This window comes from Talpa europaea, assembly GCF_964194135.1.
Source record: "Talpa europaea genome assembly, chromosome: 3".
NCBI lineage: Eukaryota > Metazoa > Chordata > Mammalia > Eulipotyphla > Talpidae > Talpa > Talpa europaea.
Window position 1 is genome coordinate 105886012 of NC_140069.1, and position 16796 is coordinate 105902807.

A 16796-nucleotide genomic window follows, 5' to 3' on the forward strand; every position below is an offset into this window, starting at 1 on the left:
AGCCTCATCATTTAGTAATGTGGAATTTTGTAATCTTGTAGTAAACATAACCTCTCTAAATGTCAAATTTCTAACTTCTACAGTCAGTAAAACAACTACCTCCCAAAAAAAAGTTCGGTAGGAATAAATGAGATAGTGTATATAAAATGTCTGAACTCAACAAGTATAGTATTTCCTTTTTCTACAAAATATGTGTATATACATACTAGATGTAAAATATTCATATATACATATATGTATATATGCTAAAAACCAAGCATGACATTTCATGTCATAAATTCTATTATTACATAAAATGCGGGCTAACATGATTAAAATGACAACTTACAATAAAAGGTTCTTTAAAATATTGCAAAGTCCTAAATAATATGCAATTATATAGTTTTGATAAATATATTTCCTTATTCCTAAATAGCCCCTTCCAATTCTTAAAAACTATTTTCTAGAAAACAAACCTCTCCATGGTTGAAAAAGTAGCATAATACTGTAATTAGACCTCCAAGTTGATTCCCACTATAAAAAAGTATATAATCATACATTAATATCAAATATAGTGATTTTTTCACAAATTACCTCTTAGAATATAAAATCATTTAAAACATCATAGTACTAAACCACGTCAAATAGTGATAAAAATTTCTACTACTAAAATGTAGTAGTTTTAATCTTGAATGGACAAGAATAAAAATACATCTTTATTTTATATTATTATAGTTAAAACATTCATTTTCAAATAAAAGACGTAAGATGAACATAATAAAATAATTTTTAACAAACACACCAGCATATCAGTCTATGTTACATTCTTTGAATATTCTGAACAAGGCAAATCTTTGTCTTTTGAAATTGGATTTCAGTGACTAAGAGACGAAGATAGAAATCTAATAGTCTAAATTTCTACAAATATTCTTTTGTTTGAGTATCAAAGAAACAACAAATAGAATACAAAAATTAGATCAAGGACTAATACTATAAATGATTAAGAACCATTTCTAAAATTTGTCTTTTCTTTGTTTTCTATTCATCAATATGTCCACAGCTTTACAATTGGAAGACAAGAAATACTGGTTAAATAATTGAAAAAAAGGGAACATGAGTTCAATAAAACAGAGAAAAGGTTAATGGAAAGTGATTTGCCATTGCAAATGTTCACTAAAGGATATCCACAGGATGTACTTCAACGAGGAAAAACTGAAAGAAGGAAGGCATAAGAAACAAGAATGAATGTTGCACATAGAGAGGAAAGCACGTGGATAAATCTGAGAAAGTTTTGACAAAATAATAATAATAGTAACTGCTCTGGAGATGTATAGGCCAGTAAACAATGATAATAATTAAAAATGTAAAGGGATGTTTTCAAGTAAAGTATGAATAACAATAACATGATATTGTTAACCATTGTTGAAATGGACAGTCAACCCTCTAGGTTAGTGCAGTGGGGTGTGAAGGGAGCAGAATACAAAAAGCAAAATTTCTCCCCAAATTTCTATTCTTTTTGTTTCTTATATGCTATTGTTTTCAATGCCCTCACAGTTTTTGGTGACCCTTTAAAAAAAATATTTATTTGTTTGTTTGTTTGTTTGTTCATAGAAGAACTGGGGTGTAGGCTAGAGGTGCGGGGGGTGGTGAAAGATTCAGAGACAGAGTGGAGAGCAGAACAGGCAGATTTATTGAAGTCCACTGCTAAGGGGAGCAGCAGGTGAGACAAGAGAGGTCTGCTGCACCATATCTGGGTTAACTCCCTGGCTGCTATCAAATTCAGGCTGCAGTGCCAACAGCATGATAGCGCTGAAACTTAACCCTTTGGTAACACTTTTATAAACATTTGTTATATCTACATATCCTTAAAGGTAGGAGCCTACTAATGTATTTGATAATCTAGAACTGTGTGACCAATTTAGAGAATACTATCACCTCTTAAGTACCTTTCCCCATGAAAGTATTAATTTTTAGAAGTTTAGAAGTTGTAGCTTAAAAGTTTAGAAATTATAGTATTGTATAATATTTTCCTAATTTAAAAAGGGTAACAAATATGAACTACTTTCAAAAATAGAACATTTTAAAGCCTGCCAATATAATCTCAAAGTAATCCCTTTATTTCAAAATACTGACAAATTACTGTATAATTTTTTCTTATATGATATGGCATACATATGGAAAATGCATAAAAACTTAGAGACAGTTTCTTGAACAATTACAAAGTTAACATCCTTCCAATCATCTTGTCACTGAAATAGAAAATTGATTGCACCCTGAGTCTACACTTGTCCTCTCTTGAGACAGTCATATTCTAACTTTTGTAACCATTATAGCCACTTCTGTAGAAATATCAAACTGTCATTTACTTTGTTCTGTTTTAAATTTCATGCAAATCAAAGTCTGCAATATTTTTGTGTGCCTGTTTCCATTCATTCAACATTATATGTGTAAGATTCATCATGTTGACATGTGTACTTTTATAGCTCATTCATTCTCATTATTTTATAGTAATGCATAATTTTCCGTTATATTAATCCACTACATTGTTCAGATTTCTCTGTTAATGGACATTTGAATTGTTTTTACAAGTAATTTTGCTATATTCTTGTAAATCTTTCCTGGTGCAGTGTGCAAGAGTTCTTAGCTTTATATGCTTTAAACTGATATTGCTCAATTATAGGCATTTACATCTGCACATTTACCAGATAATGTTCACTGTTTTTCTGAAATAGTTGTCCTAATTTATATGGTCATTTACCATAAATGAAGTTCCCTCTGCAAAGCTAGTAGGAATGAAACCGTACCTCATTGTGGCTTAAATTTGTATTTACCTGATTATTAATGATATGGTCAACTTTACCAATGTCTATTGTCATGTGGTATGCCTGAAATCTATATAGTATTGTTAGCCAATATTACTGCAGTAAAAAAGGTTATCTATGAACTGAGTGTGTGTGTGTGTGTATCTGTATGTGTCTCTGTCACAAGTTAAGTACATTTTTTTTACAACTTTAATTCCACATATCCAGAGACCAAAACTAGAAATAATTTGCTCTTAAAGCCAACCAAAGTTCCTTTCCATTTTTCTAATAAGCATTATAATTTTATACACTAATTAGAGGTATTTTCACTTAAAATTTAAGGAATCTAGATTGTTTAGATTCAAGAACAAGAATAAGAGGAATACCTAAGATAATATTTTTAGTGACAGCTTTAGTTTCCAGTTACATGATATTGGCTGAGCTTCTGAAAAATACCAAATAAATCTACAAAAGTTCCTACAGTTAATCAACTAATCTCATTAATTATCCTTTTTGTTTAATCAACAAATGTCAACTTATCCTTATAAGCTGACTGAAACATCTTTTAAAACAGAAAGCTTACCTCAGATATGTGCCATATATGAAGAATAATCCCATCATTATTCCATTTAAAATAAAAATCACACCAACATAAAAGCAAGCAGGATCTCCCAATCCTTTGAAAAAACACAGATTGTTCAGTATTTAATAAATTACTATAATGCAGTTGGGCATAATTATCTAAGTGCTTTGTAATAAAGAACTTGTGAATTTGCTGGAAGCATTTGTTTTTTCAGATTGCTGCTCTTTAAAATACTTACATCAGTGCTTTCCCCTTACATGAGGTATTACTAGTTATTCTATACTTCAGACTTTATTGTAGTCAAGTTTATACTCAAATGAAGTATTATTATATCAGTGAAATTCACTATATTCTCAGCATGTAAAAATAAATGGGAAATGTATGAATTTGATAGATATTTTGGAAGCAAAATCAACAATATTTGCTAATTGCTTTATGAGAGAAGGCAAGGAAAATGAAATCATGTAACAATGTTTGGTTTCTGGCTTAGGTAATTGAGTCCCTTTGAAGGGTAGGAAATATTTTAAAAGTAGGAGGTTTGAATTGCTACATCTCATTGTGAACTATTATTTTGAGGTACATGAGAGAGACCTTAATGTGAAGTGGCTACCTGTGTACATACATATATATTAATAAGATGAAAGTTCCAGGCTGAATATAGACTTCCAGTTATCTGTTTATAGATGATACCTGAAGACATGAAAATGCAAGAATTCCTTTAAGGAGATTACAAGACTGGAGAAAAAGAGTATGCATGATAGAGCCAAGAGTCATTAAACATTAAAGGGAGGTCTATAAAAGAAAAGTTATTAAAAAATACTGCAAAGGAATCATCAGAGAAGTAGAAGTAGAAGGAATCCAAAAGACTAGCCTTCAGATATTGGTTGCACCAATTACAGCTAAATAAGTTATCTAAGTTTTTTTCATGTTCTATTTTCTCAACCATTAAAAAGTAGGTTTTCATACATATTTTTGTATGACACTGTATACACCTATACAGACTTGTTTTGAGAATTTTGAGAGATAATTACAAAGCACCCAAAAAGTGATTCTCATATGTATACTCATATGAGTTAAAAACTATGTATGTATATTTTAAATACATACACACATACATACATACATACATAAAACACAGTTCCATATAAGGAATGTGTTAAGGTTCTAGCTATAAAAAATAATGAATCAAATAACCAGACTATGTCATATAGACTAAAGCTTCTCCTTGAAGTCAAATACTATATTTTACTTATCCTAGAGCCTAGCAAAAGGCAAAAATAATACAATGAATTTTCTCTTGCAATTAATCAAGTGACTATACAGATAGTTTCAGAAACTGAACAATAGCAGTCTAACCCCAAGAAAGTAAAGTACCAACTAATCATTACAGTATACTAATACACCATTTTTAAAATGCAAATCTATTTATATTCTTCAATGAAATACAAAATCCTTAACCAGTAAATGGTCCGTCACGGACTGACCCCCTTCCTAATAATCCTAGCATCATTTGACACCATTTTTCTTCTTTGTCTCTCCGTTTTAGTAAATCTAGCTTTCTTTTAGTTCTCTCTTGCCTCAGGACTTTTGAATATGCTGGTTCATATTCTTGAAATAATTATTCTCCCTTACTCCTAACCTCAGCAATTTAATTTTCTGACTTGTAGTATCCACCACTTATGATACCCCTCTACAGTATAAGCTGTCAGGGTAAGGCCCATTCTAGGTTCACAATACCCAAATTGATATATTCAAGCTAACACAAAATTAGTCATAGTAGTTTACAATTATTGTTTAAATGTGTCATGACACTATAAAATATTTTTATAAACATTAATAAAAACACAGCAGCATTTTAGGAGGAAACATGCCTTCACAGCTCTGAACTTCATTTAGAGGTTGTATTCTGGTGACATTCCAGCAGGTCTTAGTTTCTAGCCCAAATAAGTTCATTATTCCCACAAATGTGCGATACCAACAGGCTATCACCACCTACAAAAGATGAAAACAAAGATAATAGATGAAAATACAGTATTTGTTATCTTCATAATATTTTCATAATAATTTTTCAAAATACCACTTTATGGTGGTTGTCTTTGACAGTATAAACCTTGACAAATTTACATAATTACACATGTGAAATGATTTTATATATATACATACATACATATATACATGCTATAAATTAAAGTTGTGTATTACTGAATAGTATACACCTAAAAATTTATGTCATGATCAACATATCTGTAATATACTTTTCTAATCAAATCTGTAATATAAGCAATAGTAGCTGTAAGATCAAGTATAAAAGAATATAATTAAAACATGAGGTGATTAATGGCAAAATATAAAGATTTGTAGAAATGATTCATAACATTTCATTTAGATCCTTGAATTTATTTTCTTCATAGTCTAAAATATTGTAAGTGTTTTGGTGGGAGGTGTGGTGTGATAACATATATCTGAGGAAGTGTGAATCTATATCCCTAAATCATATATGGTGTTGTGAAGCAACATTACCTCAACAAAAGTAATACAATTTAAAAAATAAGTAAATAAAAATACATAAAATCAACTGCATATGGAATAAGATGTTTCCATTAAAACTTTGGCTAAGTGAGTTTAATTAATCAATTCTTCCCAATCTCCAATTCACTGTAAAAAGTTTAAAGACAACGGAAAAGAACAAAAGATTACTAACAAACAAACTGCACATTCCTGGGAAATTTTTAAATACTAATTTTATGTATTTGGGGAAAACAATGCAAGATCATTGGCAGGAAATTTTTAAAAACAGTTCAAAGTGAAAGTAAAAATCATCTAGAATGGGGTCTCCCTGGTGGCACAAGGAGTTAAGACAAAGCCCTGTGGAGATATCCACAGCATCTGCAGCATGGTCCCCTGGCCTGCCAGGGAGATAGCTATTCACAAGGCACAAAAGACCTCTCCTGTCTCACCTCCTGCTCCCCTCAGCAGTATATTTCAGTCAGTCTGCCTTTCTGTTCCCCACTCTGTCTCTGGTGAATACTCTCATCCCCCATGCAACCTCGTCTGTACCTCAGTTCTTGTATGCATAAATAAATAAATCTTTTTTAAAAAATCATCTAGAATGAATCACTTTTAATATTTTGGTGGTTATCCTTCTGGTCACTACTTAGACATATACGAAAACACATAGCTAGGGTTAGTCAATATTTTGGAATATTATGTATTACAAGATTTTAACATAATATACATTGCTACAGAGCTTCCAAAACATCTTTCCACACCCAAAAAAGTATAGATTTACTATTTTATCACTTAATCTTATAAAACTGACATCCCACTAAAATTTATTATTTGTATTCTTCTGGATTTATCATACATGTCTACTCCCTAGACATATAAAAACAAATAACTAATTACTACATTATATATTACTAAATATATATGCTGCATATATATATTACTAAATACATGTGCTAAATTTGGAATTATACTCCTTTGTGGGCTGTAATTTTACATAGCAGGAAAGCATGGTTTTGAAGTGAGAACTGAACTCAAATCCCTCTTCTGCAGTTTATGGTTTTTATGGCCTGTAATAATACTTTAAATTCTATGTCTTGGCCACCTCATCTATAAAATGAAATTAATGAATTTCTACAAGAATGAAAGGAACTTAGCTTATATTTGTAAGTGTTGGCATACAGTAAGCATTAAATGCTTTTTCCTTTTCAAAGTATATTGTTCCAAACTTACATTTTTAGCTTTAGATGAAAAATAAATCTCCTTGTGAACTCAAAAAAGTATGGACATTCACTTCAAAATTGAAGTACTACTTAAGGATGCCAGCAAATCTACATCTTCTCAAAATTGTATCTATGCAATGTAAAAATAAGACCAAATGACTCCTTATTGTCTTGCCCTTTACAATGCTATCAAGTTTTAAAAATATACCATCATACATGATAATTATATTCTCATGATTACTTTTTCACAACATAAAAGAAACTGAAAACCTACTAATTATTCAAGAAGTATTTCTGAATAAGTAAAACAAAATTTAGCTAATATCTGGGACCATACTTTTGAAAATTAATAAACAAAAAAATCTAAAAATAATTATCAAGCATGGGGAGATTGAAGTCCTCATATACACAGAACAATTAAACATTAACTGGTTGAAGATTCAAAAAAAAGGTTTTTTGGCTATTTGACTTTTTACTTATACTAGACTTACAGAGATAATCATCAGAGGAAATAATAACACGAGTACCTCTGAAGAGTAAGATGGAATACAGAGAAGACTGGTGCAGAGGACGGCGCTTTTCATCTTAGATCTCAGTCTATACAGTTGCCACTACTACATTGGAATTATCAGAATAGGTCTTTGGAACAACTATGATTAACATACTCTGATGGATAAAATAGATAGCACACAAGAACATATGGGCAATATGAGCAGAGGTTATAAGAACCAAAAAGAATTGCTAGAATTAAAAGTTCTGTTTTTATGCCTTTGATAGACTTATTCCTAGACTGGACATGACTGAGGAAAGAATCCATTAACTGAGTATTATTCAATAAAAACATCCAAATTGAAATTAAATAAAGACCACAAAAGGAACAAAATATTCAATAAATGTAGGAAAATGACAAAAAGAACACCATGCATGTAATAGGAATACGAAAAGAGAGAAAGGAAGATAAGGGCCGTGTGAAACACTGACTTAGAATTACATCAAATAAATGTGAGACAAAGCTCATGGAACACAAACAGGATAAAAGTCAGATTTTCTACACCTAGGCATATCATATTTATACTATAAAAAGATATCGAAGATGAAAACCATCCTGAAAGAAGCCACAGAGCAGGGGAGAAACCACCTTACTTATAAAGGAATAAAATAAGAATTATATCTGACTTCTCAGAAACCATTCAGGCAAGAAGACAGTGGAGTGAAATATTTTAAAGTGTCGAGAGAAAAATACTCAACTTAGAATGTTTATTATGCAAATACTATCTCAGGAAAACAAAACCCAAGAAACTTTATTAAAAAAGACTTAGAGAGAAATGGAGAGACATCCCCTGCTCATGGATTGGAAGAATAAACATTATTAAAATGGCCATCCTTCCAAAAGCAATATACAGATTCAATGCTATTCCAATCAAAATTTCAATGTCATTCTTCAAAGAAATAGAACAATTATTGATGAAATTCATATGGAACCACAAAAAACCCCGAATAGCCAAAGCTCTCCTGAAAAAAAAAGAAGGGAATGGAGGCATCAGACTCCCAGACTTCAAACTATACTACAAAGCCATAATCATCAAAACTGCATGGTATTGGAACAAGAACAGACATACAGACCAATGGAATCGAATAGAAAATCCAGAAATAAACCCACAGATTTATGGTCAACTAATCTTTGACAAAGGAGCAAAGACTATGCATTGGAGCAAAGAAAGTTTGTTCAATAAATGGTGCTGGGAAAACTGGGTCGCTACATGCAAAAGAATGAAGCTTGACCACCACCTCACACCATACACAAAAATCAACTCAAAATGGATTAAAGAACTAGACATAAGACCTGAAACCATAAAATATATAGAAGGAAATATAGGCGAAACACTACGTGATTTGCACATCAAAGACATCTTTACAGACACATCACCCAAAGCAGTGATAGTGAAGGCAAAGATAAACAGCTGGGACTATATCAAATTAAAGAGCTTTTGCACAGCAAAAGAGACAATAACAAAAACAAAGAGAAACCCCACCAACTGGGAGAACATTTTTGCACCCAACACTAATGATAAAGGACTGATCACAAAAATCTGCAAAGAGCTGATGAGACTCAACAACAACAAAGAAAATAATCCAGTCAAAAAATGGGCAGAAGAGCTTAAAAGAAACTTCTCTGAAGAGGAAATGCAAATGGCCAACAGGCATATGAAAAAATGTTCAACATCACTTGTCATCAGGGAAATGCAAATCAAAACTACCATGAGATACCATCTTACACCAGTGAGAATGGCACATATTAAAAAAACTAGCAACAACAAATGTTGGCGAGGGTGTGGAGAAAAAGGAACTCTTCTGCACTGTTGGTGGGAGTGCAAACTGGTCCAACCACTGTGGAAAGCTGTGTGGAGATTTCTGGACCTACTAAACATAGAGCTTCCATATGATCCAGCAATTCCACTCCTAGGTATTTACCCAAAGGACACAGAAACATCAATTCCAAAGAACACCTGCACCCCTATGTTTATAGCAGCACTGTTTACAATAGCTAAGCTTTGGAAACAACCCAAATGCCCAAAAATAGATGACTGGATCAAGAAGATGTGGTACATATATACCATGGAATATTACTCAGCATTCAAAAAAGATAAACACATGCAATTTGCTGCAACATGGATGGCGCTGGAAGGGATCATGCTCAGCGAAATAAGCCAAAAAGAAAAAGAAAAATACCGGATGGTCTCACTCATAGCAGGAATCTAGAAAACTTAAATAAGGGACCAGGAAAATGAATAACTATAAGAAAGTGAAAATCAAAATCAACAAAAAACTATGAACCAGAGACACTTTTAGGGGGGCGGGGGCGGGAGGGGAGGGATTGGGGTCAGAATGGGGGGCTGCAATTGTATGGGGAATATAACAATAAAATTTATAAAAAAAAAAAAAAGATACTTTGAAAACAAATCAAAAAAAAAAAAAAAAGACTTAGAGAGAGGAAAAAAAAGATAGGATCAGAAACTTGGATCTACATAAAAAAGAAAGAACACTAAATAAATAAGGTAAAAAAAATTAACAGAGCTAACAAATACTTTTCTTTAAAACAATAACCCAAAATCTATTATATTGTGTATACCTACATATAAGTGACATGAATGACAGCTATGATACAAAGAATGGAAAGGAGGAATTACAATTATTTTGCTATTTTAAGGTACATAAATTACACAGGAAGTGTTATTAGAAAGCAAATGTAGATTAGCTGTAAATACACACTGCAAACTCTAGAGCAATATATAAAATATTAATAAATAAAAGAATTATGCCCAGTATTTAAGAAAGATGACATAATACATAAAAAATGCTCAATTAAAATCACAAAAGGCATAAAAGGTATGGAAGGCAAACTCAAGACAAAGGACAAAGGCAAACACAAAAAAGAGTAACAAATAAAGCACAGTAGATTTCAATCCACCTATATCTATAATCACTTTGAATATCAATGAGCTAAATGCATCAGTTAGTAGATATTGTCAGCAAACAAGATCTGATCATATATTGTCTACAAGAAACCAACTTCAGATATAAAAGCATGCATTAAGTTAAAAGTGCATAAAAGATATCACATTCTAAACCTAATCTAAACAAAGTGGGAATAACTATATTATTTTCAAGTAGCATTTACTATAAGGAAATGTATTAGGGATAGTGCTATTACATAAAGGGGTCAATTCTGCAAGAAGCCATAAGAGTCTTAATGTGTATGAATCTAACAACAGGGCATCAAAATAACACGAGGTGAAACTAACAAAATACAAGGAGAAGCAAATAAATCCTCTATTACAGTTAAGAGATTTCAATACCCTTCTGTCAACGATGGACAGATCCAACAGATAGTAAGGATACAGTTTAACTCACCAACATCATCAGTCACAATGTCAACATTGATAGACTATCTTAGATAATAACAGAATAATTCTCAAGTTCACCTGCAACATTCATTAAGACAGACCACAATATAAGCTATAAAATACACCTTAACAAATTTTAAAAAATCATACAATGTTTGCTCTCACATCACAATTTAATTAAACTAGAAATCAATACCTGGAAGATCCCAAAATACCTGGAGATCAAACAACATACTTTTTAAAACATACATGGGCCAAAGAAAAAATATATCAAGAGAAATATAAGAATATTTGTAATGAAATGAAATGAAAACCAATTTATTAAAATTTGTGGGATGAAGTGAAAGCATCTCATATACAGAATATATTTACTAGAAAAATGAGTTAGAATCAGTTATCTCAATTTTCACTATAGGAATGTAGAAAAATGAGAGAAATTTAAATATAAAGTAGGCAGATGAAAAGAAATACTAAATATTACAGGAGAAAATGCTGTAATTAAAAATAAAAATAAAAAGTCAATAGAGAAAATAAACAAAACTAAAATCGAGTTCTTTGAAAAGTTCAATAAAATCAATAAACCTCTGACCAGACTAAGGAAGACACAGATACACACACACACACAGACATAGAGAGAGAGAGAAATTACTAATGTCAGAGGTGAAAATGGGGACCATCACTACAGATATCTTGTGGACATTAAAATAATAACATGCCCACACATTTGATTACCTAGAAAAATCCATCCTTTGAAAGACACAATCTGCCTAAACTCACACAAGAATAGACAAATCTTAAGAGGACTGTATCTATTAAATAAATCTAATCAGTAATTAATAAACTTCCAAGTTAAAAAATATGATCATCTATGTATAAAATTCAAATTGAACAATAAAAACCAGAAATCAACTACTACCCACACATAACTCACAACAGCTTATCAACGACTTTACTGTTCTTACCCACATATTTTCTTTCCCCTAAGATAGGGTGATTAGCTACTTACTGACAGAGCAGAGCAAGAGAGGGAAGGGAAAATTGCCCCACCCATCAAGACTGGTGTTGACCCTGTAGGGTGCATATACTGTGCATAGACTGCAGCGAAATGGGCTTGGAAATCCAGACAGGAGGGAGATCAACCACAATCGTGAACCAGCCCCTGCATATCAATTTTCACCAGTGACTGGACTCTACCAGAGCCCTCCTCCACCACAACTAAGGAGTTACAGAACACTTCTCCCTCAGTTACAAGGTAAAAAATCAGTAATGCCAAACATCTAAAATTACATAAAACCAGAAAAAGAAACAAATAAAAACTACAGCATCATCTGCCAGTAAAGTAGAAATTCTGCATCCTCTAAGTTACTACTAAAAGGCACTTTTGAGAAAAAAAATAGCAAACTGGAAAGAGAAAAAAGTGAACAGATGGAAAAATACAAAACATGGCACCTTGAGTCCCGAAGCAAGCATGTTACCATAAGGAGAGAACACATTTCCAGAATCCAACCACAAAGACATAGAAGATCTTTTCCCCCTATCAGATACAGAGTTCAAAATTACAAGATAAAGTAATTAAAAGAAATGAAACAACGGAAAGGGGGCCTCCCCAGTGGCGCAGTGGTTGAGCTCTGAGTTGCGAAGATGCACGCAGCCCCTGCAGCACTGGTTCGATCCCCGGCCACCAGGCAAGGGTCCCACATGGCACGCAGACCTCTCCTGCTGCCCGCTGCTCCCCTCAGCAGTGTATTTCGTCAGTCTGTCTGTTCTGCTCCCCGCTCTAGTTCTGGTGAATTCTCTCACCCTCCCGCACTTCTGACAGTACCCAGTGTTTGTATAAATAAATAAATAAATCTTAAAAAAAAAAAAGAAATGAAACACAGGAAAGCTGAAGAAGAAAACTCAGAGAAACAAATGATATTCTGAAAAGTAAAACTGATGAGCAGAGGATAGAAAATGAAGTTTAAAATAAGAATGTAACAAAGATGCAAGTTGGAAAAAACAGCAGAGAGAAAATATTCAGGAGAGCATTATGGATTCAAAATATACTACATCAAAGATCAAAGCAACAACCTCAAAGATAGTAATGAATTTAAAAATCTAGGTGGGGGCCTCCCCTGGTGGCTCAGCGGTTGCGCACTGGGCTGCGAAGCTGCCCGCAGCTTCTGCAGTGCCGGTTCGATCCCCAGCCGCAGGCAAGGGTCCCACATGGCGCACAGACCTCTCCTGTTTCGCCCACTGCTCCCATTGTAACAGGGTGGTCCCCAGGAAAGGGGGAGGTTCCCTGCCCCACCCAAGGGAGGGTGGAGCTGAGCAGGAAGAGGAGAAGCTGCAGAGGAGACTGAGGAAGGAAGCAGGATGGAGCCAGGAGACCTGGAGGAGGCGCATGGAGCCTAGAGACACGTAAAGAAACTGTGCTTGTCTTTTGGTCGTGGACTGGGTGACACAGATGTGGATGAGACCCGTGGAGAGGTGACCATGGCAGCTTTTATCTTAATGTTGATTTTGCTCTTTTCCTTCCGGGCTTGTTTGGTTGTTTGTGATCCTTTTCTGTGGGTCCCCACTGGAAGATGCTTTAGACTTGTGGCAGGCCTTGGGGCCTTGTTCTGGGCCGATCCCATTTGGATGGACTTTTACCCACGAGGGGATGGGTAACTTTGGGTGCTTCACTTAGAAACTAGACTCTTTGCCTTACCTGTATTGTTTCCTAGTCTTATTAAAGTTCCTTTTCATTAAAGTCTCCTATGTTTTGTGTTGATGCGGCGGATGGCAGAACCCACTTAGAATAGACAGGTTTGCGGGGTTTGGGCTGCCCCTCTCCCTGTCCTATAACAGATTTGGCGTCCAACGTGATTTAGGACAGAGCCATCCGTGGTTAGTCAGCCCCATGCCCAGATATGGTGGAATAAAAATTAAAAGGGGGGATTGTAACAGGGTGGTCCCCAGGAAAGGGGGAGGTTCCCTGCCCCACCCAAGGGAGGGTGGAGCTGAGCAGGAAGAGGAGAAGCTGCAGAGGAGACTGAGGAAGGAAGCAGGATGGAGCCAGGAGACCTGGAGGAGGCGCATGGAGCCTAGAGACACGTAAAGAAACTGTGCTTGTCTTTTGGTCGTGGACTGGGTGACACAGATGTGGATGAGACCCGTGGAGAGGTGACCATGGCAGCTTTTATCTTAATGTTGATTTTGCTCTTTTCCTTCCGGGCTTGTTTGGTTGTTTGTGATCCTTTTCTGTGGGTCCCCACTGGAAGATGCTTTAGACTTGTGGCAGGCCTTGGGGCCTTGTTCTGGGCCGATCCCATTTGGATGGACTTTTACCCACGAGGGGATGGGTAACTTTGGGTGCTTCACTTAGAAACTAGACTCTTTGCCTTACCTGTATTGTTTCCTAGTCTTATTAAAGTTCCTTTTCATTAAAGTCTCCTATGTTTTGTGTTGATGCGGCGGATGGCAGAACCCACTTAGAATAGACAGGTTTGCGGGGTTTGGGCTGCCCCTCTCCCTGTCCTATAACAGATTTGGCGTCCAACGTGATTTAGGACAGAGCCATCCGTGGTTAGTCAGCCCCATGCCCAGATATGGTGGAATAAAAATTAAAAGGGGGGATTGTAACAGGGTGGTCCCCAGGAAAGGGGGAGGTTCCCTGCCCCACCCAAGGGAGGGTGGAGCTGAGCAGGAAGAGGAGAAGCTGCAGAGGAGACTGAGGAAGGAAGCAGGATGGAGCCAGGAGACCTGGAGGAGGCGCATGGAGCCTAGAGACACGTAAAGAAACTGTGCTTGTCTTTTGGTCGTGGACTGGGTGACACAGATGTGGATGAGACCCGTGGAGAGGTGACCATGGCAGCTTTTATCTTAATGTTGATTTTGCTCTTTTCCTTCCGGGCTTGTTTGGTTGTTTGTGATCCTTTTCTGTGGGTCCCCACTGGAAGATGCTTTAGACTTGTGGCAGGCCTTGGGGCCTTGTTCTGGGCCGATCCCATTTGGATGGACTTTTACCCACGAGGGGATGGGTAACTTTGGGTGCTTCACTTAGAAACTAGACTCTTTGCCTTACCTGTATTGTTTCCTAGTCTTATTAAAGTTCCTTTTCATTAAAGTCTCCTATGTTTTGTGTTGATGCGGCGGATGGCAGAACCCACTTAGAATAGACAGGTTTGCGGGGTTTGGGCTGCCCCTCTCCCTGTCCTACAACACCCTCAGCAGTGTATTTCGTCAGTCTGCCTGTTCTGTTCCCCATTCTGGCTCTGGTGAATTCTCTCACCCTACTGTGGGTCTGCTACTCCTAGGCAGCCTATTCGGCAGCCATTTTGTCAACTAAACAAGGTCAAAGTGGCCTGGCCAGTTAGGAACAGGAGCCCAACCCTTCAGCCCTTCAAATCAAACAAGAGCACAAAGCTGGATCACACTGGAGAGGTTATGCATCACAAGGTATGTCCGGAATGCCCGAGGTGGGAGGGGGGGGACCCATGCATAACACATACTCCTGAGGTATGCATAACACATACTCAGCGGAACGGCTAGGGGCCGAGGACTGATGTATGACAAAGGACCCCAGAAGCTGATCAGTGGAGGGCCTCATGATAAGATTAGAACCATGGGGGGTGGTATTAGGATGTGTCATCAAGTAGATAAGAAGTGCCTGGAGGGCAGACTCACAATCCCTAATCTTCTACACCCTTCCCCTTTCTTTAATCTCCTTAATCTCATTACAGCCAATTATGTGTATTTTTCCATCTGTTCACTTTTTTTCTCTTTCCAGTTTGCTATTTTTTTTCTCAAAAGTGCCTTTTAGTAGTAACTTAGAGGATGCAGAATTTCTACTTTACTGGCAGATGATGCTGTAGTTTTTATTTGTTTCTTTTTCTGGTTTTATGTAAATTTAGGGCCAGGATAAAAGGGCCAGGATCTTGCTCTTCAGCAGCATTCTACATTATGTAACCTGCTCCACGACTCTCATTTGTCAGTGTGGTGTTGTCGGACGCAACACCCTACCACGCTTCTGACTGTACCCAGTGCTTGTATAAATAAGTAATAAATCTTGGGGGAAAAAATTTTAAAAAAAATCTAGGTGGATAAATAAAGAGAAATACAAAGAAGAATTATCTAACTCCATGAGGAAACTAGAAACCAATCACAAAAGACAGCAGGAAAAATCTCCAATCTGTGGAGACTTAGCAACAAAATACCTACTGAATGACTACCAGATCAATGACAAAATTAAAAAATACCTCCAGACATATAAAATTGATGACACCTACCAGAACGTATGAGATGCAGCAAAAGCAGTACTAAAAGAGATGCATACAGCAATCATACCTACATCAAAAAATAAGAGCTCAAATATTCTTATCTCTCACCTTAAGGAACTATAAGATGAGCAAATAAAACCATAGGAGGAGGAGGAGGGAAAATAATAAAAAGTAGAGCTTAAATATGTGAAACAGAAATAAAAAATGAAGTCCAAAAAACTAATGAAACCAAAAGCTGGTCCTTTAAAAAAATAAACAAAACAGACAAGACTCTACTAGATTCACAAAGAAAAAAGGGGAGAAAACTCACAAAATCAAAAACAGATAATAACAGATATCTCAGAAATACAGAGGATCATAAGAGATTAGTATGAACATTTATATGTCAAAAAGTTGAAAAACTTAGATTTGTAATGAACAAATTCTTAGAAAAATAGTACACAAAAAATAAAAAGCAAAAAAGCTAATACAAAGGGTATATATGCAATTCTATGTGCACTACAGCACTATTTACTATAGCCAAGTTATGTGCATAGAAAAATCAAAGAAATCTACAA

General features: G+C 35.3%; 1 protein-coding gene across 1 annotated transcript in view; it reads right to left on the reverse strand.

The window, feature by feature from the left end:
- Positions 1-16796, reverse strand: part of DPY19L2 (dpy-19 like 2) — a gene marked incomplete at both ends in the record, with an annotated part of 66316 nt that overhangs the window by 39362 nt on the left and 10158 nt on the right. Inside the window, 3 exons of the mRNA XM_084230771.1 lie at positions 456-513; positions 3364-3457; positions 5235-5355. Coding sequence (XP_084086897.1) covers positions 456-513; positions 3364-3457; positions 5235-5355 — 273 coding nt within the window. The remainder of the gene's footprint in view (positions 1-455; positions 514-3363; positions 3458-5234; positions 5356-16796) is intronic.